The sequence below is a fragment of the Fonsecaea monophora genome, assembly GCF_001642475.1.
Source record: "Fonsecaea monophora strain CBS 269.37 chromosome Unknown Scaff49, whole genome shotgun sequence".
NCBI lineage: Eukaryota > Fungi > Ascomycota > Eurotiomycetes > Chaetothyriales > Herpotrichiellaceae > Fonsecaea > Fonsecaea monophora.
This window is the reverse complement of record NW_019173980.1, coordinates 14,782-40,888: the sequence shown is the minus strand read 5'-3', so window position 1 is coordinate 40,888 and position 26,107 is coordinate 14,782. Positions and strand designations below refer to the sequence as shown.

Genomic DNA, 26,107 nt, shown 5'->3' with positions numbered 1-26,107 from the left:
TCCACTTCATGGCCTGCCCGCCTCGTAAACTGCGTACCTCGAACCTCATCGCATCGTCTTTTTTCTTACATGAGGCATTTTTGGGTGCACCATGCATCCTATGTACGCTTCTCGCTCGGTTGTCGTTGTTCATGCCTCGAAGATGGAATGCAGCTAGTTGCAACTGCTCGTTATCTCATCCATCGTCTCTCCATTGATTCGTGGAAGAAAAGCACCTGAGATGCTGTACCGAGCGAGCAGTGGTTGTCTATGTATTTCCAGGAGTTCCTTCCCTGCGCTCTAAAGCTTCTGACAAATTTCCTTTGTCATTTGTATTCCCTCCCGTTACCAGATCAGGCGCAGAATCAGACTCTCTCACCCTCTGTCTGCCTCTGCAATAATGCGCTTGGTTTCGTCTGGGCGGTGGGGTATGCGGGCTCATGGCATTGTGGCGATGCAGATCCATGCAGCATACGATCCCACATGTCTCCCGGTCACTTCTGCCTCCCAAGAGTCGTGCGCTGTCCACGCACGTCTCGACGCTCCAGCAGAAACGGGCTTATCACGCGCCTATGTTGCTCCCGCCCACAAGATGTATTTCATGCCGGCATCCCACAAGCTGGGCGTCTTCTTCCCTCGGCTCCTGTCCTTCTTCCAGCGTCCTTTGAGAGTCTGTTGATGTGACTGAGGTCTCGGCGAAATTGACAAGTCTCGAGATTTCCCACTGAGGCTGTGCGACTTGACAAAGCCTTGACCGAATGGCCCGCCCTAGCGCTCAATCTGGTGATGCTATCCAACCTGTAGCATCACACTTCTACACTTTAAGAAGCAGAGAAGTGGCGGGGGTTGGAAGCATTCGTGCTCAGAACTCGAGAAGACATATGAGAAGTGAGGACGATACAGAGTCCTTCAAAATCCAGGACCGGGACCTCAAGAGGAAACAGGTAAATGGCAGGCTGTCTGTCTCCGCCGCTGCACAACGACACTGATCAGAGGCAGACCTTCACAGGCATCAAGCTGCTATGGCTGGCATACCAGTCCACCGGGGTCATCTACGGCGATATCGGCACAAGTCCTCTCTATGTCTACTCGTCGACTTTTACGCACGACCCTTCTTATGATGACCTTCTTGGAGCTTTGTCTTTGATCATCTGGTCACTCACTATCATGGTGAGCATCAAATACTGCCTGATTGTTCTTTCTGCGGACGACGAAGGCGAGGGAGGAACATTCGCCCTCTTCTCCCTCCTGTCGAGGTACGCAAATATTGTCAGACGTGATCCTCGCGAAGAGCAGTTGGTCAAAATAGAACGCTATACTGCTAGTGATCTAGGAAGACCAGCGCAAAAGGCTCGAGGTCTTATGGAACGGTCACAGACGACACAATGGCTACTAAAAGTCTTTGGAGTGTTTGGCGTCGCTCTCGTCATGTCTGACGGCGTCCTTACACCTGCACAATCGGTGCTCGGTGCTATCCAAGGTATAGAGGTGGTCCACCCTACTATATCACAGAGTATAGTCATCGGATCGTCATGCGCTATTCTTATCGTCCTTTTCTTGGTTCAACCTTTTGGTGTGACGAAATTGGCCAACACGTTTGCCCCGATTGTTATTGTCTGGCTCCTCCTCAACGCTACATTCGGCATATACAATCTAGCTCGACATGACTCGTCGGTGGTCAAAGCGTTTTCACCTTACTTCGCTGGAGCCTACTTGGTCCGGAATAAGGCGGATGGTTGGAAAAGCCTGGGAGGTATTCTTCTAGCATTTACTGGTTGTGAAGCCCTCTTCGCCGACCTGGGGGCATTTACTCAACGCGCCATCCAGCTCTCCTGGCTCACGTTCGCCTTCCCTTGTCTATTGCTCGGTTACATCGGCCAAGCAGCATATATTTCTGACGACCCGTCTGCATGGTCGAATCCGTTCTACAATACAGTTCCACCGGGATGTTTCTGGCCGTCGCTGATCGTCGCGATTTTGGCAGCTGTCGTTGCGAGTCAAGCAATCATCACAGCAGTCTTTCAGCTACTCACCCAAATCATGAAACTAAGCTACTTTCCACAAATAAAGGTCGTGCATACATCGAAGATCTTCTACGGCCAAGTCTACATTCCCATTGCGAACTGGCTTCTGATGATTGGTGCCGTCGTCGTGACCGGAGTCTATACCAATACTACGAAATTGGGTCATGCCTATGGTGTCTGCGTGGTACGTGGTCGACTCTGCATTGTCATTCATCATCTTCCAAGAGCGGTTGAACTGATCATCCTCGCTCCACAGATCTTGGTGACCATGCTGACAACCTGTATGGTCGCCGTAGTAGCCTTGATTGTCTGGCGTGTCCCAGCTGTTATTGTGCTACCCGTTTGGCTCATCTTCGCTCTCTTTGATGGCACCTTCCTCTCCTCGGCCGTGACAAAGGTACCGGAAGGCGCATGGTTCACTCTGGTCCTGGCAGTTGCTCTTTCGTCCACCTTCCTCCTCTGGCGCTACGGCAAGGAACAGCAATGGCGCGCTGAAGCATCAGATCGCTTCCCACCAAGTCATCTAATCCAGGCCATCGCGACTCCTGTCACGGATAGCAGCAATATCTATACTCGAAGGCTGAAGCTTTCGCCGGCGTTTGGCGGTCAAGAGGTCAGGCGTATTGAAGGCATGGGGATTTTCTTTGACAAGTCAGGTCTACCCTCCAGTACACCGACAGTGTTCATCCACTTTTTGCAGAAATTCCATGCTGCGAACGATGTCATTGTCTTGTTCCACTTGCGACCCTTGCAGATTCCCACTGTGCCGCCCGACGAGAGATACGCGGTGTCGCGGTGCTATATCGGGGACGAAGATGGAGACAGCAAGCGAATCATGCCTGATACATATCGCGTCATCATTCGGCATGGATACAACGACGAAATCGTGTCAAATGATTTGGGAGGCATGCTGTACGAGCAGATCCGAAATTATCTCATCCGCGAATATGTGGACATCATCTCAGCAGGAGACGCAGATTTGATCATTGAAGGTGCAAAAGAAAGAGATCCTGTCATCTCTTATGCCGAAATCGCTTCATCCACACCAGGGTCCGGACGCCCTTCCTTGGAAAATCTCGAGCTCACTCATAGACTCTCCGAACTGCAACGAGCGTACGAAAGCCAGGTGGTCTACATCGTGGGCAAAGAACAAATGCGCGTGAAGAAGGAGGGGAAACTTTCTCCAAAGTATATCATGCGCAGAGGCATATTGGAAATATTTTTGTGGCTTCGTGAGAATACGCGAACAAAAGTCCAGGCCTTGAACGTGCCGGTGGAGAAGGTTGTCGAGGTGGGCTTCGTGAAGGAGGTATGACCATGTGGTAGAGTGAGAGTACTTCCGAGAAATTTGGTGCCAAAGATGTCAAGATAAATGGGCCAGAGTTTGAATTGGACAATGCCGTTGATCTTTGAAGCATGTCGACTTGGTCAGGTGCGTCACCAACTCGCTCAATTCTTGTCTTCAGCAGAAAGGCACCTCTAACAATCCCAGTGCTTCTGATTCCCTAACCCTTGACAATGGCCAAGAGAAACCCATCAAACGTCTCGCTTTCGCGTCCCTTGTGGCTACTGACCACACTAACTAGTGTGGCCTTTACTCTGTCGTCTTTCCCTACCTTGACCGGCAGACTCTCCTTCCGCCCAGCTTCCAGATCTTCACTATCGGTTCCCTCGAGTATCTCACGAACGACGTTGTCGATGTAAATGCAGGCATTTGGGCGCGCAAGCCGCACGGCGTGTTGGAAATAATCGTATTGCTCGGCCCAGTCGGCGTCAATGAAGATCAAGTCGAACTTGGCCCTTTTGCCGTTCTGTTGTTGTACAAGAAGTTTGGGGAGGCTGTCCAACGCGGGTCCGAGGATGATTTCAAAATCCTTCTCCTCTTCGTAGCCCGCATGTCTGAGGTTTTGGATCGCCACATCACGGTGATGAGGGTTTATCTCGAGAGAAGTGACGTGGGCGCCGGCACTCAAGAACCAGAGTGTCGAATAACCTCCCAGCGTGCCGACTTCTAGGATGTTCTTCGCGTTGATCAGCTGTGCTTGGATCGCCAGGTATTGGCCTTGTAAAGGGGAGATGGTTATGGGTGGAAGACTGTTGGCGGCGGAGTTCTCAAGAGCATAAGAAAGAGCTTGGGAGAGAGCCGTATTGGGTTGTGGGAGAAGGGAGGATTCTGCGACAGCGTCGATGTTCTGAGCGCGTTGGTAGAGGGACATGATGAAGAGATCCTGGTTCGTGGATTAAGTCGAAAACAAATCTTTGTTAGACTCTAATCTCGCTCTTCATTCTCGAAGACGACGACAGTCAGTTCATTTATATAGCCATTTGTATCGCCCGTTGTAATGGCGACTATCAGCGATAGAGCCGAGTTCGCCGAGGAGTCGGCCATATGGAGGCATTAGGCTGTCAGGCTGCCTGCAGTATTGGCCAATGAACCAACACCATGCGTATGTTAGTGGTTTATGTTAGTTGATTGGTTGCCGATGGGAGAGGCAACGTTCACACACCTGAGCGAGAGACGCGGAACATGTGCATGGACACGGAGAGGAGAAGAGTTGGTCGTGGCAAGCCATTCCAGATTGAACCGAGTCTCTGCCAGACGAATAAGCAAAGTCTGTAGTCTCGGATCAAAGTTTCTCCGTGGTTGGGCCTCGACATGCCTGCTTGTACCGACGCCGAGCAATTACATGTATCAGTCAATTCACAGCTGTGAACTCGAGCACAACACACACTCTCCACCACCTTTTTTATGAGAGGCACACCCTCCCCTGGCGCTAGTGCGGGACTCAACGTCGACACCAAACCTCACCTCACTCTTCTTGTTCCCGCGTCTGTCGATCTGAGTTCTCCCAGACGACACTTGCGGAGACATCCTGAGTGACACACTCCTCTCCAAGATGGCGCCCTGATTCTTGTATCGACGTCAACACCCAGACGCTTTTTTTTTTTTGAAGAACCTCAGTGGTCCACCGTGTCAGAGAAGTAGTATACGGGATTAACACCTTCACACCTGTTCTGCAACCCCCCTGCAGATTAGGAACTTCCGCCCAGAACAAATGCCATGGCTGACACTCGAACTATACTTGCTCTTGACCGCTTCCCTAGAAGAAGATCTGAGCATGACATGCTGGTAGGGGGATTTCTGCGACCAGTATCAAAAGGGCCAGGGCAAGAAAGCGATGACCAAGACGTAAGCTGGCCTCTGGTTGACTTACGGGAAAATGAAGAGCCTCAACCCAGCAACGACTATCCTTGTGAACACTGCGGTAGACTTTTCAAACACATTTCTTTGCTCAGAATCCATCTTTTGGAGAAGCATGAATATGTTCGTTGCCGTGGATGTAAGCAGTTATTTGCGGGACCCGAAGCCTATTCACGCCATCGAAAGGAAGAGGGGGCACTTGGAAATTGCAGAAAGGCCGCTGCCGATACGGCAGGAAGTCTCGCTAGACCCTCCGTCTATTTGGCCGGCCGTAAAGTCAACAACACACGATCTGGAGCCCATGATCAAGCCCCGCCTGAAGATAAATCAACCGACAATCCCGGCAATGCATCCCAGGTTCAGGAGAGACAAACCCCTGTTCAAGTAATCTCAGTCGGACTTGCGGAGGAATCAGATCCTTTCACACCTGAGTTCAGCAATGCACTTGTGTCTGCCACGACCGACTCGCGACATGTCAACATCACTACGATGGCACCGAGAGCCTTGCATTTCCCAGTCATCGGTCGTGCGAGGCACCCATCGCCCCAGTCACAGTCTGAGTTACAGGTCGCGGGTCTCGCCTCCCCAAGCCTTAGCAGGACGCTCAACTCTTCTACCTCAGAAACATCAAGCTCTGGCTGGACCGAGGATGGCCGAGAGCGAGACGTGAACCTGGTCGTTTCTCTGTCGTGCTATACCTTGCTTTGGACATTCCTGAAGTTGGTGACAGCACCTTCCGAGTCTGCTCAGCAGCCCAGGGACGGGCCAAACCACACAAAAGATGTCCTTGGACACAAGTCATCATCTCGGAATAGTCGAGCGAGTGGAAAGAAAAGGCAAGATACTTCCGAAGACGAATTGGACGACGAAGACGGGGAGAGAGGCGCAAAACGCAAGCGAGTAGATGCCACATGTGCAGACGAGCATGATATCCGACCACTTGCGTGCCCCTTCAACAAGTATGACAACGTGTTGTTTGGGCCAGAATCGGCAGACGAAGCATATCATTGCTGTGCTACTTCCAGCTTTATGAATATTGCACGTCTAAAGTAAGGTCTCTAAAGTCGCATCCGTGAAGTCGGCTAACTCCTGCTAGGCAACACCTTCAACGAAATCATTATGCCCCTCGATATTACTGCTGTCGATGCTGTAGGCGCGATTTCTCTTCGCAGGCCATGGTCGCAGCCCATTTGCGCGAAACCCCGATGTGCCCCGTCCTTGAACCACCGCTCTTTGTGGAGAAGATCAGTAAGGACTTGGCCGAGGAGCTCGGGCTCGATCGCAAAAACTCCCCGCGCACGGACAGGATTGCATACTGGCACAAGATTTATGACACTTTCTTCCCCGGTGCTGCTAAGGATCGTCCGGTCAGTCCATGTAAGTGACAATGAAAGCAGCTTTACGACCGTCGCTTATTATCTCAACAGATTACGAAGGACCTGCGGCAGAGCATCTCCGCCAATTTCTTCTGTTCTCAGAGAGAGCTTTAGGACAACTGATACCAGCTGTCCAGGAGCGAACAGGTCTTCTGACACATTTGACCCCTGGCGGCCAAGAGCGACTACTTCGAGAAGTTCAACAGGAGGCAGGCCAGAGATATCTCCAACACATTGCTAACAGATGCATGCCTCGCTTATGCCGTCCAGCTCCCATCTCCGAGGTATTACGGACCCGCAGCAGTGCCCAAAATCTAGATCCATCGATGAATGTCGTCGAAGCACCATCTCTGCTGGCCAGTACCTCTCTAGAGACAATCGAGAGAAGCGTACATCAAGCATCTCCGAGCGATATTGCTGCTGGCGTGGACGCGGCTCTACATACCTTGCCCCGAAATCTTCCAGGTTCGCACGTCGATGTTGGATACGCTCCGCGCACTTCACAGGTTCAAGAAAGTCGCCTTGATCAACAGAGTATCGATGCATTGTTTGAACCGTTGCTTGCAGGTGATTTGTTTCATGCTGCGGTTGGTGACCCCCAAGATTTTGGACATGATTCTTCGCAAATCCATTTTTCCTACCCCGGACAGTTTGGTGATGTTGTGTATTTCCCAGAAGGCCAGGTTGAAGAATGAACAGTTGGAACATGTTATGAGAGGAAATCTAGCGTAACTTTACCGCAACAGCAATTGTTATGTTCTTCCTATCTCGTGGGCGTCGAAACGAACATGGTTCTCAACCTTGGGATACTCGCTCAATAAAGACCAACATGATTGGCTGATGTGGACGACCGGGGTCTGTCTTGGCGACGCAGGGTTGAGCTTCAAGAAAAAAAGTTCCCCGTCAACCGATCCGAGCATTGAATGTTCGAGGATCTGCGTTCCAGCATTCGTGGCCTCAGCATCAACGAACTGTCAAGATGAGTGCCTCGCGTGCTATCGGAGGGTCCTCGAGGCTTCTCGGCAATTTGACACGCTCGCACAACTCAAGTCTCGCACGACACTGGCTTGGCCGACGCTGTGCTTCCACTGCAGTTCTCCCGACCTTGTCCGCGAGCCTGCGGTCGCAGTCGAAACAATGGCCGCTGGATCGACGGTGGCAGCAACGGCGAGGTGCCGCCGGCGCCGCAGCTGCAATGTAAGCACTTCTCACTGCTTTCCCCTGTCCCTCGTCTAATACGTGACAGGCTGGAAGAAGCCCAGGATGACCCCGACGCCCTCTCTCAAGAAACCATTATTCACAACCTATCGCCCGAGGAAGCGCACCGGTTATCAAGAGTGCGGAACATTGGTATTGCGGTCAGTCACGGGCCTCGGTTTGCTTAGGTACAAGTTGGTTGACGTCGACAGGCACATATTGACTCTGGCAAAACGACGGCGACGGAACGTGTCCTATTCTACACGGGCCGGATCAAGTCCATCCACGAAGTTCGCGGCAAAGACGCCGTTGGCGCGAAAATGGACTCGATGGAACTCGAGAGAGAAAAGGGCATCACCATTCAATCCGCAGCCACTTTCTGTGACTGGGTCAAAAAGGAGAACGGCAAGGAAGAAAAATACCACATCAACTTGATTGACACGCCCGGACACATTGACTTTACCATCGAGGTGGAGCGTGCACTGCGGGTGCTGGATGGTGCCGTCATGATTCTGTGTGCGGTGTCCGGCGTCCAAAGTCAGACCATCACAGTGGATCGGCAGATGCGGAGGTACAACGTGCCCCGAATCAGCTTCATCAACAAAATGGACAGAATGGGCGCAAACCCGTGGAAAGCCGTCGACCAGATCAACAAGAAGCTCAAAATCGCCGCTGCGGCTGTTCAGGTGCCCATTGGTGCCGAAGACGAGTTCCGCGGCGTCGTTGACTTGATCACCATGAAGACAAACTATGCTGAGGGTGAACGTGGCGAGATCATTGTCACCAAGGATGAAATCCCGGCCGAGGTCCAACAGCTCGCCAAAGAGAAGAGGGCACAGCTGATCGAAACACTTGCCGACGTCGATGACGAGATTGCCAACTTGTTTCTGGATGAACAGGAGCCTACGACCGAGCAGCTAAAGGCCGCCATCCGGAGGGCCACCATCTCGCTCAAATTCACTCCCGTCTTTATGGGATCTGCCCTCGCCGACAAATTTATCCAACCGATGCTCGACGGTGTCTGCGATTATCTTCCCAACCCCTCCGAGGTGTCCAACACCGCTCTCGACCGAAGACAGAAGGAGGCCCCCGTCAAGCTTGTCCCTTATAACTCGTTGCCTTTTGTCGGTCTTGCATTCAAGTTGGAAGAATCAAACTTTGGGCAGCTCACGTATATCCGCGTGTATCAGGGCAAATTGCGAAAAGGCCTCAACGTGTTCAATGCTCGGACCGACAAGCGGGTCAAGATTCCCCGTATCGTCCGCATGCACTCCAACGAGATGGAAGAAGTCAACGAGATCGGCGCCGGAGAGATCTGTGCGGTGTTTGGAATCGAATGTGCATCGGGTGACACGTTCACGGACGGACAATTGGGGTACACCATGACCAGCATGTTCGTGCCCGAACCCGTCATTTCCCTCAGCATCAAGCCAAAGAACAACAAAGACTTGCCCAACTTCTCCAAAGCCATCGCGCGGTTCCAGCGCGAGGATCCGACCTTTAGAGTTCACTTTGACACCGAAAGCGAGCAGACGATCATCTCGGGCATGGGCGAACTTCACTTAGAGGTCTACGTCGAGCGCATGCGCCGAGAATACAAGGTCGAGTGCGAGACCGGCCCCCCGCGGGTTGCTTACCGAGAGACCATCACCAAACGCGTCGACTTCAACCATTTGCTCAAGAAACAGACTGGCGGAGCAGGTGATTACGCACGTGTTGCAGGTTATATGGAGCCCAAGGGTAACCTCGAGGGCAACCACTTTGAAGAACACATTATTGGTGGCGCCATCTCGGAGAAATTCTTGTTCGCTTGTGAAAAGGGTTTCCACCTGTCTTGCGAAAAGGGTCCTCTGGTCGGCCACAAAGTGCTCGGCGCGACCATGGTCATCAACGACGGTGCGACCCACATGACCGATTCGAGCGAAATGGCCTTTAAAAACGCAACGCAGCAGGCCTTCCGCAAGGCATTCATGGACGCCGACCCAGTGGTGCTGGAGCCTATGATGAAGACGGTCGTGACGGCCCCGACCGAGTTTCAGGGCAACGTGGTCGGGCTGTTGCAGAAGCGGAATGCGGTGATCAACGACACCGAGGTCGGCGTGGACGAATTCACCGTCTGGGCCGACACCAGTCTTAACGGCATGTTTGGGTTCAGCGGCAACCTCCGCGCGGCGACGCAGGGCAAGGGCGAGTTCAGCATGGAGTTCAGCCACTACGAGCGTGCGCCGATGCAGCTGCAAAAGGAGCTCCAGTCCGAGTTCCTCAAGGCCCAGGCGGAGAGGAACAAGAAATGAACAACGACCAACAGCGCACGAGGTTCGTTCAGGCGTTGCAGCCAGCATTACCGCTCGAAGCAGGTTCGCAGACCCTCGACCTTGACCTTTCTCTCCACGTGGACCGTATGGAATCAGGCCGAGTTCAGCTTTTGCCGGCCCGTGCAAACGAATATCCCGGGCGAGAGAAGACCATCACCGCCCAGCGACCAGAGCACGGCGTTTGGAGTTCCCAAGCCCAGAGCATCCTGCCAACCACTGGGAGTGCAACGAGTGACAATTGTGCGTCGACCCTGCCAAAGCCAAAATGTCGCAGTACACAGGTCACCGCGCGGATCATCTTGATGGATACCTGGCCGCGGGTGCACAAGTCACGCATCACCCGCCTCATCTCGACACGAATACCAAGTCCTGGTCGGTGTATGAAATCCCAGCATCTGCAACGATTATTGTCCAGGGGTTTGGCCAGACATGTTTGCTGTTACCATCAAAAAGTAGGAGTTGGGGGGGAAAAAATATTCGGGCGATGTATAATGTCATTATCATCATGATACCTACACTAGTTACCAGGTACCGGGTACCGGGTACTAGGTATTTTTCGAGAGCCACGGGGCATACATGTGTTATTACATACCAATTACCAACCTCCCTACTTACTTACTTGTGTAACTAGATTACTCGAGAACGAAAAACACAATTGCCATACACATTTTGATCCTAGAGGGTTAGATGTTGTAGGACTGTTAAGGATTGGGTTATCTTGCATGCTTCATTTAGTTGGGTTAGGGACAAATGTTATCAGAAGAGTTCAGGTAACAGGCTGCGTTTTGCTTTCGAACCAAAGCAATGAGTCCGACTGATTTGCCCTCTCCCCAAATCCGCCGGCCCCCCAGTACATACCCAGCTGATCATCATGGGGCCATTCTATCCCTCTCGAAACGACGCCCAAATCCCACGAGACGCGTGACTCCTCTTTTTCCTTGATCAAGAGATAGATTTGGCCGCCAGCAGTATCATCTATTCCGACGGAGAGATTCACCGACTCCCATGATCCTCTGACTAGAACAATGAAGTGGTATTGTGGTTACTGTTCGTAATGAGCCCTCGAATGCTTCCATACCTTTTAGAGACTTCGATAATGGCTCTAGTGTCACGAACAGCTTCTTCCAAATGCCCTACCTTGCCCTCACGAAACGAGAGGGTGAGGCAGGGCAGGTCAATCAGGTGTGGTACACAGGGCAGTCAGGAGACGAGGCTGTCAGGCTAGAACATAAGGTTCTCTTGATGCATTCGGCCTATTAGCCGGCAAGTGTGGCCGAGACGGCAGAACCTCGGTTTTTCTAGTCTACTCAGTATATATATTGGAGTTAACACATACATTTCCAATTCATCCCAGTAATTGGCGACGCTTTGGCCGAGCGGTTAAGGCGGTGAGTGCAACTACATCCATACATTTACCTGCAGTCTTACTAATCCATACATAGACACCCTGCTACTCTTAAGTTGTTGAGGTGTTCTCTTCGGAGGCACAAGTTCGAATCTTGTAGGCGTCGATCACTTTTTTTTTTTCTTTTTCCCTCCAGGGAGCGCTCAAGAATCGGAAGCACTCAGCAAGCAGAAGGTGAGCAAGGGTGAGCAAAGAGAACGAGCGATTAAACATAAGGCGACGACGAGGGGCAAGTTTTTGCGCTTGAAACTACCTATTTATGTACTTAACACTCTACTTTACTCTACACTCTGAGCGATGTTGACGTTGGGCCATTGCTGGACTTTTACCCGGCCAGTTTCAGCGTACCTCTACATGTATATCTAGACAGACATACAAAAACATACGAAACAACTCAAGTCAGACCGGGGAGGGAAAAAAAGGAAAACCATTATTTTGTCAACTCCCTTTCTCAATAGTGTCCCATTTTTGCTAAAGTCATATGCAGCTAAATATCCTTCTTGATCAGATCCGCGCCCTTCTCAGCCACGGCATAAGTGGTGGCCATAATATTCCTGTGTCGTCAAAAATCAGCATTGATCCATGGACACTCTCTGTCAGCCAAAAGACAGAATTCAGGACTTACCCAGATACATGGCCAGGGAAGATTGAAGCATCCACCACCCTGAGGTTCTTGACCCCTTTGACCTTCAAGTCTGTGTCCACAACCTCGCCGAGCGCGCACGTCCCGATCAAGTGGTACTGTGTGCTGATGTGGTTCTTGACATACTCGATCCTCTTCTCCTCGCTGTCGAGACTCTCCTTCTCGGGCGGCAGTTCTCTCTCAGCGAGTGATTTCGCCAGCAAGGGATGCCTGGCGACTTTGTCCATCCACTTCATACCGGCCGCGAGGATTTTGGCATCAACCTCATTCCGGAAGTACCCCGGATCGATCTCGGGTGGCGCCAGCGGGTCCGACGATTTGATGTGTACTGTGCCTCTTGACAGAGGGTGTTCTAGGCACATAAGCAACGAGAGCTGCTGTTTGCCGTTGGGCGATTTGCCAAAGAACTGCGTCTGATCGGAGCCCTTGGCCACATCAAGACGGCATGGGATGCAGAAGGTTTGGAGATTGGCAAAGGTTGGGTCGCGGAGTTGATCGACAATTACCTAGCATCAGCATGGGGTTGTGTCAGTTCAGTCAATGGAAGAAGTACTATGGACGTGGTCTATTGTCGACGACGGTTAGTCACTTACCTTTTCTTGAGCTTTCTCAAAGTCCGTCTTTGCAAGCGACTTCTCTTTGATTTCTTTAATCGTTGCGTCGAGCTCGTCAGGAGTGACCAGGGACGCGTACGACACGAATCCCATCATCATGCCTGGGCTAGCATACAGGCCTTTCTGACTGTTCTGATAGACGTCCTGCTGTGCTTTCATGAACTCTTCGCCGTGTAGAGCATCCATGGAATCAATGCCGGGTTTGAGGTCGAATAGGAGTCCTCCGAGAACATGGTCCTGGAAATTGGCGCCCACTCCCTTGTTCTCAACGACGCACTCGACACCAGCCGCCCTGAGAACTTCGGGATCGCCGATTCCCGAGAGCTCGAGCAATTGAGGACTTTGAATCACGCCGGCAGACAGAATGACTTCGCGCGTTGCGTCGACGCTGTATTTCTGACCCTTGTGGACGAATTCAACGCCCTTGGCCGTGTCTCCATCCAAGATAATCTTGGTGGCCTGCGCTTCCGTCAGGACTTTCAAGTTTGGTCGTCTCAGATTCGGACGAAGATATCCGGTTGCAGCGTAGGATCGCTTTCCAGGATCATCGGATCTGTTCACGGCCCCAAGACTCGAATAGAAGCCCAGATGGTCGCCGCTCCACGCGTCATTAATGGTCTTCTTTGTCCCGGTAACTGCATAGGCAGCTTCGGCAAATTCCACCTCCAATGGCATATACCAGTCGTTGAAGCTGGTATGGACAGGCCCACTGGATCCGTGGTACTTGTCCCCTCCCGCGATAGGCATGAATTGTGGATCACTGTGCCGGGCAGAGTCGTCTAATGTTTGGTGTTTCTTGAAGTAAGGAAGCATGTCCTCCCAACCCCAGCCAGGGTTGCCCATTGATTTCCACCCCTCGTAATCATTCTTTGACCCTCTCACGTACATGAGATAGTTGATAGCAGAGCTGCCGCCGAGCACCTTTCCGCGAGGCATCGAGTAGACCTTGTTGCCTGCATTGGGTTGTGGTGTGCTCGTCATGCACCAGTCGTACTCTTTCCTGCCAATCTACAGAGGGGGTCAGGCGCCTCGCGTGGAGATGTAACGTCCTACTCACCATGGTGGGATAGAGTGAAGGCGTGGAAACGGCCTTATCGTCCATTCGATTCTCTCCAGCTTCCAGGACCGCGACTGAAATATTTGGATCCTCGGTGAGGCGAGCAGCAACCACTAGACCAGCAGTACCTCCTCCAACCACAACAAAGTCATATTTGCGAGACACCAATTCATCAACAGAGCAGAGGGCACTCGAGGAGCCGTTGACATGGCCGTTGACGCCGTTTGTGGCGGACATTGTGGCTCGAGAAGAGAGTCGTGTACAGTAGATTCAGTGAGCGAAACGGGAGATGCAATGGCTACGATGGCCAGAACAGCGAAACGGGCTTTTCATAGACACCTCATCACCTATCTATGCGTCTACCTGGTCAGGAATGCCACGTCCTTCTGCTTCCCCCGCATGCGGACCTGAGGTGCCCGAGGAACATCTTTTGCGGGGTGCAGCCAATCGCTGGAACTCTGGAGAGGACTTGGTGACGAAGAAAAGAGGAGAAGGGATCAGATTCGAGATCTGTGTTCGGGATGATCATCTCGGAATCATGGATGGCACATCACTCAGCCAAGGGTTGGTTGTGGCAACGGCGAAGATCCGGTTAGAGGATATGGCTAACCGCCGCGGCAGCCGGGGTACGACGTGGACCATAGTATGCTCTCGTGGACGACACCACCAAGCTCAGAAGACGATCATGATGATGAGAATGAAGACTGCCGGATGGGTAAACACATTATACCAAGTGTGGGTGCTCTGCAGGCAGGGCCAAAAATAGGGGAGGCGTCTGGCTAGAACCAAGTCATGGATATTATTGATGGCAAAGTGGCCGCAGCCGCAGCCACAGTTACAGTCCGCAGTTTGCCAGTCGCTTCTGCGGACCCGATACGGATTGGGATGCGGGAACCGTGCGTGACATTGGCCTCCGTGGCTCTGTCTCACTTCTCACTCCTCACTCTCACATGCAAAACATGCATAATTTTTTCTTTCTTGCTTTTTCTCCTCTGTTTATCCGTCAACAACTGCCCCCTATTTCCCTTTTCGACACTTAACTTCTTCTACCCGAGCTCCCGAACCCATTTCTGGTCTTTCGGTGCCCTTTTGTCGTGGGTGGATGGTCAGCGGCTGTTACCTTTCACCTCTTTTCTCTGCTGAGAAACCTCTACGACCACCACCGAGTGGCTCCCTCCTCTCGCTTGTCTCGTCCTCACACAACACATGTGCTCAGAATGTTGGGATCCATTGCCTGTGGACAGATTTACTTCGGGGCTGTTCGTTTCACCCTGCATGCCACGCATGCTCCAAGACGCACTGTTATCCACAGACAACAAGATGGCACAATCGACACTAGATAACACCACGTCGTTCCACGTCCATGTCCTACGTATATCTCAGACCTTTCCGTCCCTTTCCCCCAGTTGCTGATCATTTTCCCTACATCCTGTCTAATTGTGCTGTCCTTCTTCATCCACTCATTCCTACGCGTTCCGTCTTGATTATCGGTCATCATCCCACCTTTTCCGCCTTGATACGTCCTTCGGCATCTCAACACCCTCATTTTGGTGGTCATCGGCGCTCCGGATTTATGCATTGTTCCCCAAAGATCACTTATTCAGCGCATCCCACCTCAGACTACACGTCATTTGTTCCTGCTATACCGGACCTACTTCTCTCCAGCGAACATATTAGGACCCATCCTTCCCTCGAGAGCTGTCGACCGAGTTCCTCCTGTTAAACTCCCGTCGGCCCATCGTCCCTTTGTTCACAATGTCTCACGCCAGAGCATCCAGTCGACACTATTCTGACTATGAACGGGCGCTCGAGAAAGCTGCTGAACGACCCAAAACATCCCCACCTTCTTCGACCACTTCATCTCGAACCTCCTCGGCCACGTCGTTGCAGCCAACCGCCCCAGTGGCCGAATGGTGCCATCAAATGCACTTGATCCAACAGCGAAAATACGATTGGTGTGCAAGCTGCTATCCCAAGCCTCCGCCCGCTCCAAGCGCTATCAGAATCCCGTCACAGAAAGCACTGCAACAGTCAAGAATGAGCAATGAGCCTGGTCATGCATACCAGTAGAACGTCATCCAACGAATATCCTTGTCTGCATATTAGCATGGTGTTGGGGCGTTTTGGACAAACAAAAATCTTGTTTTGAAGTATTGAATCATGAATCATGACCTCTCTCTGCTATAACATGGCATTGAAATGAAAGTTGTAGAGACAATGAATGTACATCATGAACTGCCGGCCATGGCTCTGTCTTTGGCGGCGTTCAGTTTCTCCACCTGCTCTTTGAACTTTAGTTCATATGCTTCTTGTCTGAAGACCTTTTTCATTGTTAGCGTAGACATAGCGATCGTGACAAGACCGTGACATTCATACTCTTGTTGCCTCCAGAGCGCTCGGCTGCCCGACCTCAGGATCAGCCCCGGCTTCTAAGAGGATGTCAATCACTTCGGTCTCGTTCTTGAAGACCGCTCCTGCTAGGATGGATTGCCCTCGATCGTTCAGGCGATTGGGGTCTGCGCCGTGCTGCACAAGCATCAAGGCCAGCGGTGCATGACCGTGGTAAGAGGCAAGCATCAGCTGAGGGAGTTAGTCATTCTGGCGGAAGTCGCTCTGGGCAACCCAGGGCAGTCGATAACTGAGAGGGCCCCTGAAACTGGCTCCCCCATCCTTTCTAAGCACTTACCAATGTGTCGCCCTTGTCGTTGGTCAGATTCGCAGGTAGACCCCTTGGCAAGGCTTGCTCGAATAGATCCGTCTGACCTGCCCGGGCGGCGTCGAAGAACCTTCCTGCTAGAGCCACGGCTTCTGGCGGGAGCTGCTCGGCTGATTGGGTATCGGCACTCGGTGCTGGCTGCGAGACGGGCTCCATTGTCTGAGGAGTCTGTATATATTTCTGACAGCAGGGGAGACCAACCCTCGAGAGAAGTATGGCTGATATATATGCCTACTCTGGACTTTTGTCATTGTGAGGTCTAGTACATTGAGTTGTAATCGGCAATTCGTCGGAATGACGTCGACGAGTTAGTTTGGTTTCCAACATTCTACAGACCTCAAAGAGGAGGTTGACAACGTTTAGCCAGGGGCATGCTCCCTTGTTAGCCCGGGCTACAAAATCATCAGGGAGCCCTAGGAAGAAGATGCGGACCTGCCCGTCTCTTTGTCCAGACAAAAAGTTAATGAGGAGCACCAAGATCCAGCCTCGCACGTGAATGGAGGGGCACACGCAAGGCTGCGGATGCCGAGCCACGAGTGTCAAACAGGCCAAGCGCCATGCCGATTGCGTGATCAGGTCTGTTGCTGATTGTCTGGCTTCGACGCAGTGGACACCATTCTACCACCTCTGACATGCTCCCGCCCTTGGTTGGGTTGTCTACTTGCCTTGCTGCTAAGTGCTGATGCCATTATGGATCCCGCCCGCATCATGGGAGCACGAGGGGCAAGCAATCAGCAATCATGCCACTAGCTGGAGCCAGGGATTTGTCCCTCGAGGTCAGAGGCTTGTTCGAGAAGAGCAGGAAAAAAAGATTTGTCGTCGCCGCTTGAGCCTAAGAGTTCTCAAGTTTTCTTCCCCAATCTGCCATTCTGGTTGACTAGTATAAAACTCCTCGCCTACCCCTCCCATCGCATTCTTGCGCAATCGCAGCCTTTGTCCTCACGCCTGCTCCCTGCTGAACACATCCATTTGCAACACTCCATACACACCGTCAGAGAAAATGGCCGACCGCCCTGAACCGTACGTGGCATCCTTCCCCTCTCCAAAGCTGTGTGGACTTTCAGAAAGAGCATAACTAACGATCAGCGCCCTCCAGTCTCCGCTTGGGCTCAATTGCCCCCAATTTCCAAGCCCAAACCACCAAAGGACCCATTGACTTCCACGAGTTCATCGGCGACAACTGGGTCGTTCTCTTCTCGCATCCGGAAGATTTCACTCCCGTCTGCACGACCGAGTTGGGTGCCTTTGCAAAGCTGGAACCCGAGTTCAACAGAAGAGGCGTCAAATTGATTGGGCTTTCGGCCAACACCATTGACAGTCACGGAGAATGGATCAAGGACATCAATGAGATCAGCGGCAGCAATTTGAGCTTCCCCATTATTGGAGACAAGAACAGACAGATCGCGCTTCTCTATGACATGATTGATCATCAGGATGCCACCAATGTGGATGAAAAGGGCATTGCCTTCACCATCAGATCCGTCTTCGTCATTGACCCCAAGAAGGTCATCCGCACCATCCTGTCCTACCCTGCCTCGACCGGCCGCAATACTGCCGAAGTTCTGCGGATTGTCGACTCCCTGCAGACCGGTGACAAGCACAAGGTCACCACCCCAATCAACTGGGTGCCAGGTGACGACGTGATTGTCCATCCCAGCGTCAAGACCGAGCAGGCGAAGGAGATCTTCCCCGAGATGAAAATCATCAAGCCTTACCTGCGAACCACACCTCTTCCCAAGGAGAAGACTAGTGCTGCTTAGAGGAGTGGTGGAAGCAAAGTAAGCAAGGGAAAGTAAATTCTGATACCACCGAAAATGTAGCAGCTCGAGAGATACTGTGGAACAAACCAGATTTGACTTGGTGCCATACCAATTCAAGGTCATTTTGCGACGTGCATACCCCAACAAATTGCAGAGAAGTTATTTCAAATTGTTTGCGACGCGTCTTGTCTGTTGCTCTCAATGCAGGTACCACTGAATACACGTCAATCAACCACAGCAGCAGTATGCACCCAGTATGTACCCCGTACTTTGTTCCATTGCCCTTTTAGCCCCTGAACCTGGTCACTGAGGTAATCAACCTGCCCTGAACTTGACACCCGTGAACAATTGGCTGTCACAAGCTGTTAGGGCTGCTGATAACCGGCTTGGCATAGCGGCAACTCCCTCCTAACTAACTGCTACTGGTACCGCCGGCACCGCCTGAATCGCCTACAATCGCCTAGAGCGCCCATGTCTTTGCGGCCCCCCATGCCCTGAACGCACCAGTGACAAGTGCCAGTGCCAGTAGTAGCTCCAACTCCCTGCGACTCCCTGCACAGGCGCAGGCACGTAGGTCCATCTAGACTTGACATGGAAACAACTTTTCCGCTACACAAAATTTCACCCCCAGCGTCCTAATAATTCTCCTAGAGTCCTCCACAGAGAGACCCAGTTGTACAAATCTGGACATCGACTTCGTCTTGGATTCAATCTTGCATGAATGTTTTGCTGTTTGCGAGCACTCCCATCTTCAATTCTGATCGCGTTCGGGTTCTCCTTCTTCCGACATTCTCACCACCAACTTCCCCCCCTTTTCTTCTGACATCAGCCAAAGTGACACGGGAGAGAAAACGACCCTTCACGAAAAAAGCGACATCCCGAGACAGGTTCTTTGTCCTCTCGGTCAGTGGTCTATCTTTTCTCCCTCTACGTCGTTGAGATCTTTGCGCCACCTCTGCTACCCGATTTCGATCCCGCCTGCCTTTGCCTCAGCGTTGCCCGCCGGGACAAACGAACGCGTGCTTGTACCCTTTATCGCCATGGCCTACAAAGATCCGAGAAAGGGGAACTTGTCCATCATGTCCTATCGTCAATGTTGTTCTTTCTACTTGTTTATCTTGTCTGCTCATTTGTCACATTGCCGTGTTCCTCGTTATTCGCTTGCCCTCCGCCTCTGGCCTCTTGGGTCTAGAGCTGACAGTCATGGCTAGGTTCCGACGTAAAAGTCCTGGGAAACAGGGTTCTATCCCACGGCTGAGGGAATCGCGGTTCCTCACCTCCCATCTTGACCCACCATCACCGGAGGAACACCACTGGCCGCCCATACCGCCGTTAACCACAGACAACCGCTCCAAATCGGTGGTGTCTAGCGTTTTCGCTCTCTGGCAGAGTCCGTCCTTGCCATCGGTGACAAACGAGAGCCCTGATATCTCTGCAACCTCGCCACAGACACCGAGCGAGGTTTCCAGATATCGATTGACGAGATTACCTGTTCATGATTATGTGCCAAACCCGGCTACGAAGTCTTCCAGTACCACACGATTGCCACGATATGTACCCATAATAATTCCCGAGTTTGCACAGCCATCATTTACTAGAGAACTTTACTCTACCACGTCGCAACCAGATCTTCGGACTACCACTAATTCCTCGCCAACAACCCCGACATTAAACAGCCATCCACGCTCCGCGAGATATTTGGATGAAGCTGATCCGTTTGTCACGGCGGAACTACGAAACTGCGAGGAGGAAAGGGACCCGGTTTCCACGATCAATCCTGCGGAAATGAACAATAGCCAGGTGAGCCTCGTTGCTTCGGAGGCAAGCAATGAGGGCGCAAATGGCTCGAACCAACCCGTGGATGGTACGGGAGGAAATATCGGCATCTCATCTTCGGTTACTCAGCATACCTCAGCTCCGACAAATTTGTCGGGTTTGGTCTGCAATGTGCACAGGACGACAGGTGAAGAGCCCCCGGGGTTGGTTGGCGCAACGACGACAATACTGGGGGACAAGCTGTATGTTTTTGGGGGCAGGGTACACTCTCGAACGAAACCACAGTTGTCCTCGGACCTCTACGAGCTTGATCTCATCCGCCGGCACTGGATCAAGGTCGATGCACTTGGAGATATACCTCCACCTCGCTACTTCCACAGTGTATGTGCCCTCGGGGACTCGAAGCTGGTCTGCTACGGTGGCATGTCACCTGCACCGCACAGCAGCAGGCCTGCGCAAACTGGTCAACCGGGCAAGCCAGAAGGCCAACCAGAGGTCGTGGTCATGTCCGATATCCACATCTTTGATGTACCTACGCGAAAATGGACTCTAATCCAGGCCCCTGAAAATCCCCAAGGCCGTTACGCCCACTGTGCGGCGATATTGGCATCGTCTGCTGTGTTCACATCCGCCAATGCTCCCTTCTCCGCCATCCAGCATAACCCGCCGTCTGCCGATCCTCATTCCGGTACGCTAGGAGTACAACTGGACGGAACTGGTGGCGCAGAAATGGTTGTCGCCGGAGGCCAAGACAGCACGAACAGTTACATTGAACAGTTTAGCGTCTTCAACCTGCGCAGTCTGAGGTGGACAGGCACGACAGCTTGGGACCGCAAATGCGGAGCATATAAAAGCATGGTTGCTCCCATGACAGGACTATCGGCGGAGCTGATTGGTCGAGGAGTTCCGTTGAATGATCCACAAGCCCAAAGAGCCAGTTCGCGTCCCGGGACATCGATGCTGATATACTCCAATTACAACTTCCTGGACGTCAAGCTGGAGCTGCAGGTTCGGTTACCAGACGGTTCATTGATGGAGAAGCCTGTAACTGGCTCCGTGTCCCCGCCTGGGCTGCGCTTTCCCAATGGTGGCATCATTGATGGCCACTTTGTAGTCAGCGGGACATACCTGACTTCGTCGAAACACGAGTACGCACTGTGGGCGCTGGATCTCAAAACTTTAACGTGGGCACGCATTGACACGAATGGCTTGATCTTCTCCCAAGGGAGCTGGAACCGGGGTGTGCTGTGGAACCGAAGAAATACGTTTGTTATTCTTGGGAACCGGAAGCGAAGCCTGGTGGACGATTACAACCATCGACGGATCAATTTCAGTCACGTTTGCATGGTTGAGCTGGAAGCATTTGGCCTTTATGACAACCCTAGAAAGGTGGCTCCGACCTCGGGCTATGTTTCGGTATCTGCTCCGAACATTCCTCCATCGATGCAATCGAGTCTGCTAGGTCAAGCCGCTGGCGGAAGACCATACAACAGCACCGCCGAACAACTCGGTCAGGCAGCTTTGAGCCTGCCAGAGCTCTCTGACATGGAGATTGTGGCATTGGGCGGAGAAAAGATTCCGTGCAACTCATACATCCTGTCTCGACGCTGGGGCCCGTTCTTTAATCAGCTCCTGGCCGAGTCTGTGTCAACGCACGAGAATGTCAGCATATCGGACGGGGCGACGTTGAAGCCAAGTATGAGGTCGCAGGCCAGCCGCAACTCTACGCTGACGATCACGCCAGCCGCAGCGAATGGCCTGGCAGTGGCTACGGCAGGAAGTGACGGCATCCTGGATCCCCAGAGATCACTGAGTCGATCCACGACCAGAACACTGGTCGAGCTGCCGAACACCATCAACATCCCACCTTCAAGTCGACCGAGATCCTTGTACCTGCCTCACATGGCTCCCACGATCCACCTGTTGCTACATTTCCTCTACACATCTTCGCTGCCGCCGGTGGGATCACCATTGTGCACACCGCACACGCTGTGCTCTCTGTTGCAGATGGCCAGACCCTACCAGGTCGACGGTCTGCTGGAAGCCACAGTCGAACGTCTGCATGAGGTGTTGGACGGGCGAAACTCTGCCGCAGTCTTCAATGCGGCTGCGATGGCTGCAGGAGGTGGCCGAGGCCTCCGGGGTGTTGCCGGCAGCAACCTGGTAGGCATGAGTCGACGAGAGAGCGAAGCCACGACCATTGCAGAAGCCACTGTGGGTCTCACGAACAAGACTGCGGGACTCAAGCTGGCGACAAACTACGAAGAGCCCAGCAAGAAAAGAGGGCATGGAAAGTCTAGTTCAATGGATTCAGCATCGACGGCCACTTCGGCGTCAACGTCGACTGACATGTCCCGAACGGACACCGAGACGTCGGGGCAAGACGACAACGCCGAGCACAATGGACATGGGGAGAGGGAATCGCAAGAAATATGGACGGGCGATCTCAGCTCAGTGATTGGGCTTCAGAAACGGGGTCTGCGAGGACTAATGGAAGGGCGGCGATTGAGAGAACGGGCAAATACTGGAGGTACAGGCGGAGAATAGGCTCTTGTGGGGGAAATTGTGTAGATGAAAGATGGCAACAAAAAAGCACGTGCTGATGTCCATTACCCTGGAGCAATGACATGTGATGATGTTGGTGTAGTCAAATTGGCTGTACAAATGCCTCGGCACTTGGCACCTTGGGGTGTGTACAAGGAGGGAAGTGTCTGCGATCCGCCAAAACATCATCTGACCGACCCCAACAACGAATCAGACGCCGGGTAAATGGACCCAAATCATCATCGGAGTCTCCGGTTTCCAGTTAACCTCGATCCCCTTTTTTGTGGAGGAGCGTGACCCGCGATGATGATGATGATGGATGATGTGTGCGACATGCGGCGCACGGCGTGCGGCTTTGCGGTTACTGACCATGCCCTTGCCTTGTGTCAGAATGCCGGGGCATGTGAAAATAACACACAATGTCAACCTTTACAAACAGGGACTGCATCCCTTCCTTTTCTTCCTTTTCTTCTGTTTCTCCTTTCTCCTTGGATCTTCTCTACGCTCCTTGACCACCTTTCCAGTGAATCTTGTTTTTTTGATTCCTGGGAGAGAGACACACCCTCTGAGTGCTTGTGCTACCGCCTGCCACGTACTTACTCACCTTCAGTGACTCGCAAACCCGCCAATCATCCCATTCTAAACTTGTCCGTGCCACAATGTCGAAACGATTCTCGACCGCCGACGTGGCGTCGCACAACAAGGCCGACAACCTCTACATCATCGTCGACGAGGACGTCTATGACCTGACCAAATTCCAAGACGAGCATCCAGGTTAGTTTTCCGCTCCAGTCCCTCCATCCCTCAGCATTTTGTGAAAAGAAAGCCATTTTTACTGACCCGGCGTGTTGTCCTGCATTTATATAGGTGGGAAGAAGAGTGAGTCTCCCCCGTCCCTCCCTTGCCCGAGCCAAAAAGCCCCAATCCCCCGAATGCCTGCCCCCCTCCTCTTAAAAGACTAACGCGGCTCGATTGTGGACAGTCCTGCAACGCGTGGCCGGGAAAGACGCCTCGAAGCAGTTCTGGAAATACCACAACGAGGGGATCCTCAAGAAATTCAAGGCAAAGTTGCAGGTCGGGTCATTGGACACGAAAAAGGTAGAAGCAGCAGCAGCACCGCCCACACCTCCGGCGACGCCGCCCCCGGCGGAAAAGGTCCGTCCGCAAGCAGAGCCTGGGACCGTTGCTCCTGCACCGGGTCCGGCTGCGTCGGAAGAAGTCGAGGCTTTGGATCCCTTTGGGTCTCTGATTCCCTTTGGTGATCCGAGCTGGTATCAAGGTGTAAGTTGGACTTGCTTTCCTTCAACCGCAATTGGGACGCTGACTGACAAATGAATACAAAAGTACCATTCGCCATACTACAACGAGACCCACGCAGCCCTCCGTGCCGAAGTTCGGGAATGGGTCGACACCGAGCTCGAGCCCTACGTGACCGAGTGGGACGAGGCCAAGAGAGTACCTGAGGAGATTTACAAGCAGATGGGCGAACGGGGCTATTTGGCTGGTCTTTTGGGTGTCAAGTACCCGGCGCATCTGGTCAAGAACCCCGTCAAGTCCGTCCCGCCCGAGAAATGGGATTTGTTTCACGAGTTGCTCCTGACGGATGAGCTGTCACGAACCGGTTCTGGTGGACTGGTTTGGAATCTGATCGGAGGCTTTGGGATCGGGTGTCCGCCGCTGGTCAAATATGGCAAGAAGGAGCTCCTCAATCGTATTCTCCCAGGTATCCTCTCTGGAGACAAGAGAATATGCCTGGCCATCACCGAACCTGACGCCGGCTCCGACGTTGCCAATCTGACATGCGAGGCCAAGCTGTCGGAGGACGGCAAGCATTTTATCGTCAACGGAGAGAAGAAGTGGATTACCAACGGCATCTGGAGCGACTATTTCACGACTGCCGTGAGAACCGGTGGTCCAGGAATGGGCGGCATCAGCCTCTTGTTGATCGAGCGCACCGAAGGGGTGAGCACTCGACGTATGGACTGTCAGGGTGTCTGGAGCAGCGGGACTACCTACATTACATTTGAGGACGTCAAGGTGCCTGTGGAAAATGTTCTGGGCAAAGTCAACAAAGGTTTCCAAGGTAAGAAGACGCCTACCACTGTCGAAGGTACCAGCTGCTGATTGGACTGCGCAACAGTGATCATGACCAACTTCAACCACGAAAGAATCGGCATCGTCATTCAATGCCTGCGCTTCTCCCGCGTCTGCTTCGAAGAATGTGTCAAGTATGCGTCCAAGAGAAAGACGTTTGGGCAGAAGCTCATCAACCACCCTGTGATCCGCATGAAGCTCGCACACATGGCGCGCCAAATTGAGGCCAGCTACAACTGGCTGGAGAACATCATCTACCAGTGCCAGCGAATGGGCGATACGGAGGCCATGCTGCGGCTGGGCGGTGCCATTGCAGGGCTCAAGGCTCAGGCTACGACGACGTTCGAGTTCTGCGCCAAGGAGGCGGCTCAGGTATTTGGTGGCCTGGCTTATTCGCGCGGTGGACAGGGTGGGAAGATTGAGCGGTTGTACCGTGACACTCTGGCATACAAGATCCCAGGAGGCAGCGAGGAAATCATGCTGGATCTGAGTATTCGACAGAGCTTGAAGGTGCACAAGGCGCTGGGCATGAAGCTGTGATTTTGTTTGCATGCACAGCGGTTGTACGGAGTAGGTGGTTATACAAGTACACAATACTGCATTTCTTGGGGTGTATTCTTTTGCCTGGGCCGGTGATGCGAGCTTGGCTTGCTAGTCACGACACCAACCCGTGAAGGAGCAGGGCTGACAACTACTACAAGTAGGTGAGGGCATCAAGGGAGACTCTGAATGGATGAGTTTCAGGCGGAAGAGTCAATGGAAGCACGCGGAGCAAGTTTTTGACTGGCCCACTTTTTGGTTGGTACTTGGGTAGGTCGTAAGGACTCGTATGATGCAGGTACGACTGTCAATTGTGCAGTTGCAATTGCAGTTGCAGCTGAGTGTCGGTACTTGGTGCCTGTAGTTGCCAGTGGAATCCTCCGAAACCATCCTTGAGAAGATACGTCACCATCATCATGAACCCCTGCTCAACCCCCACCATCCTTGCTACGCCAATCCACTGGATGCTGTCACCCACAAAGACCCATCAGAATTTTTCTCTATTCGTACCCATCGTTCGGCAACGGCTTTTTCTTCCCCTGCCAAATGCCCTGCTGGTGCTGCCAGTGCCTGCTTCTGCGTGTTAGTCTGTGCGTCGCCTCAGAGTCGTAAGCGACAAACCAAGTATGTCGACCCTCTTTTTGCCCTGATCATCCTGTCGAATGGCTACTTTTCTCTCAGCAATACCCACCACCACCACCACCATCATCTGTTTCTCCTGCGCCTCGATCTTGCCGCCACCTTGAAGTCAGTATTCGAGGTAGAACCTTCCCCGACTTGTTCAAGCTTTGCCCCAACCATATTCGTCCCTTTGCCATTTTCCATTTATTCGTGCCCTGCCGTGTGCTACTTATAATAGATTCCC

The 26,107-nt window shown here is 52.6% G+C and overlaps 10 protein-coding genes across 10 annotated transcripts; 7 read left to right on the top strand and 3 right to left on the bottom strand.

The window, feature by feature from the left end:
* Nucleotides 1-737: 737 nt before the first annotated feature.
* Nucleotides 738-3,318, top strand: AYO21_06807 (potassium uptake protein; the record flags this gene model as incomplete). The annotated part of the gene is made up of 2 exons (XM_022656766.1): nt 738-923; nt 973-3,318. 2 exons carry the CDS (start codon nt 738-740, stop codon nt 3,316-3,318), a joined length of 2,532 nt encoding a protein of 843 aa, XP_022510881.1.
* Nucleotides 3,319-3,508: 190 nt separating this feature from the next.
* On the bottom strand, nt 3,509-4,219 carry AYO21_06806 (hypothetical protein; the record flags this gene model as incomplete). Its single annotated transcript, XM_022656765.1, has 1 exon — nt 3,509-4,219. The coding sequence occupies one exon, from the start codon at nt 4,217-4,219 to the stop codon at nt 3,509-3,511; it is 711 nt and encodes a 236-aa protein (XP_022510880.1).
* A 1,101-nt stretch (nt 4,220-5,320) lies between these two features.
* On the top strand, nt 5,321-7,276 carry AYO21_06805 (hypothetical protein; the record flags this gene model as incomplete). The annotated part of the gene is made up of 4 exons (XM_022656764.1): nt 5,321-5,344; nt 5,422-6,254; nt 6,359-6,582; nt 6,633-7,276. 4 exons carry the CDS (start codon nt 5,321-5,323, stop codon nt 7,274-7,276), a joined length of 1,725 nt encoding a protein of 574 aa, XP_022510879.1.
* A 284-nt stretch (nt 7,277-7,560) lies between these two features.
* AYO21_06804 (elongation factor G, mitochondrial) lies at nt 7,561-10,072 on the top strand (the record flags this gene model as incomplete). The annotated part of the gene is made up of 3 exons (XM_022656763.1): nt 7,561-7,778; nt 7,828-7,939; nt 7,991-10,072. The coding sequence occupies 3 exons, from the start codon at nt 7,561-7,563 to the stop codon at nt 10,070-10,072; spliced, it is 2,412 nt and encodes an 803-aa protein (XP_022510878.1).
* Nucleotides 10,073-11,985: 1,913 nt separating this feature from the next.
* On the bottom strand, nt 11,986-14,049 carry AYO21_06803 (hypothetical protein; the record flags this gene model as incomplete). Its single annotated transcript, XM_022656762.1, has 4 exons — nt 11,986-12,052; nt 12,124-12,647; nt 12,735-13,763; nt 13,813-14,049. 4 exons carry the CDS (start codon nt 14,047-14,049, stop codon nt 11,986-11,988), a joined length of 1,857 nt encoding a protein of 618 aa, XP_022510877.1.
* A 1,518-nt stretch (nt 14,050-15,567) lies between these two features.
* Nucleotides 15,568-15,882, top strand: AYO21_06802 (hypothetical protein; the record flags this gene model as incomplete). The annotated part of the gene is made up of 1 exon (XM_022656761.1): nt 15,568-15,882. The coding sequence occupies one exon, from the start codon at nt 15,568-15,570 to the stop codon at nt 15,880-15,882; it is 315 nt and encodes a 104-aa protein (XP_022510876.1).
* Nucleotides 15,883-16,040: 158 nt separating this feature from the next.
* On the bottom strand, nt 16,041-16,684 carry AYO21_06801 (hypothetical protein; the record flags this gene model as incomplete). Its single annotated transcript, XM_022656760.1, has 3 exons — nt 16,041-16,133; nt 16,189-16,392; nt 16,499-16,684. 3 exons carry the CDS (start codon nt 16,682-16,684, stop codon nt 16,041-16,043), a joined length of 483 nt encoding a protein of 160 aa, XP_022510875.1.
* Nucleotides 16,685-17,528: 844 nt separating this feature from the next.
* Nucleotides 17,529-18,288, top strand: AYO21_06800 (hypothetical protein; the record flags this gene model as incomplete). Its single annotated transcript, XM_022656759.1, has 2 exons — nt 17,529-17,548; nt 17,625-18,288. 2 exons carry the CDS (start codon nt 17,529-17,531, stop codon nt 18,286-18,288), a joined length of 684 nt encoding a protein of 227 aa, XP_022510874.1.
* Nucleotides 18,289-19,491: 1,203 nt separating this feature from the next.
* On the top strand, nt 19,492-22,611 carry AYO21_06799 (hypothetical protein; the record flags this gene model as incomplete). The annotated part of the gene is made up of 1 exon (XM_022656758.1): nt 19,492-22,611. One exon carries the CDS (start codon nt 19,492-19,494, stop codon nt 22,609-22,611), a length of 3,120 nt encoding a protein of 1,039 aa, XP_022510873.1.
* A 656-nt stretch (nt 22,612-23,267) lies between these two features.
* On the top strand, nt 23,268-25,242 carry AYO21_06798 (hypothetical protein; the record flags this gene model as incomplete). The annotated part of the gene is made up of 4 exons (XM_022656757.1): nt 23,268-23,382; nt 23,591-23,889; nt 23,953-24,691; nt 24,749-25,242. 4 exons carry the CDS (start codon nt 23,268-23,270, stop codon nt 25,240-25,242), a joined length of 1,647 nt encoding a protein of 548 aa, XP_022510872.1.
* Between the last annotated feature and the right edge of the window lie 865 nt (nt 25,243-26,107).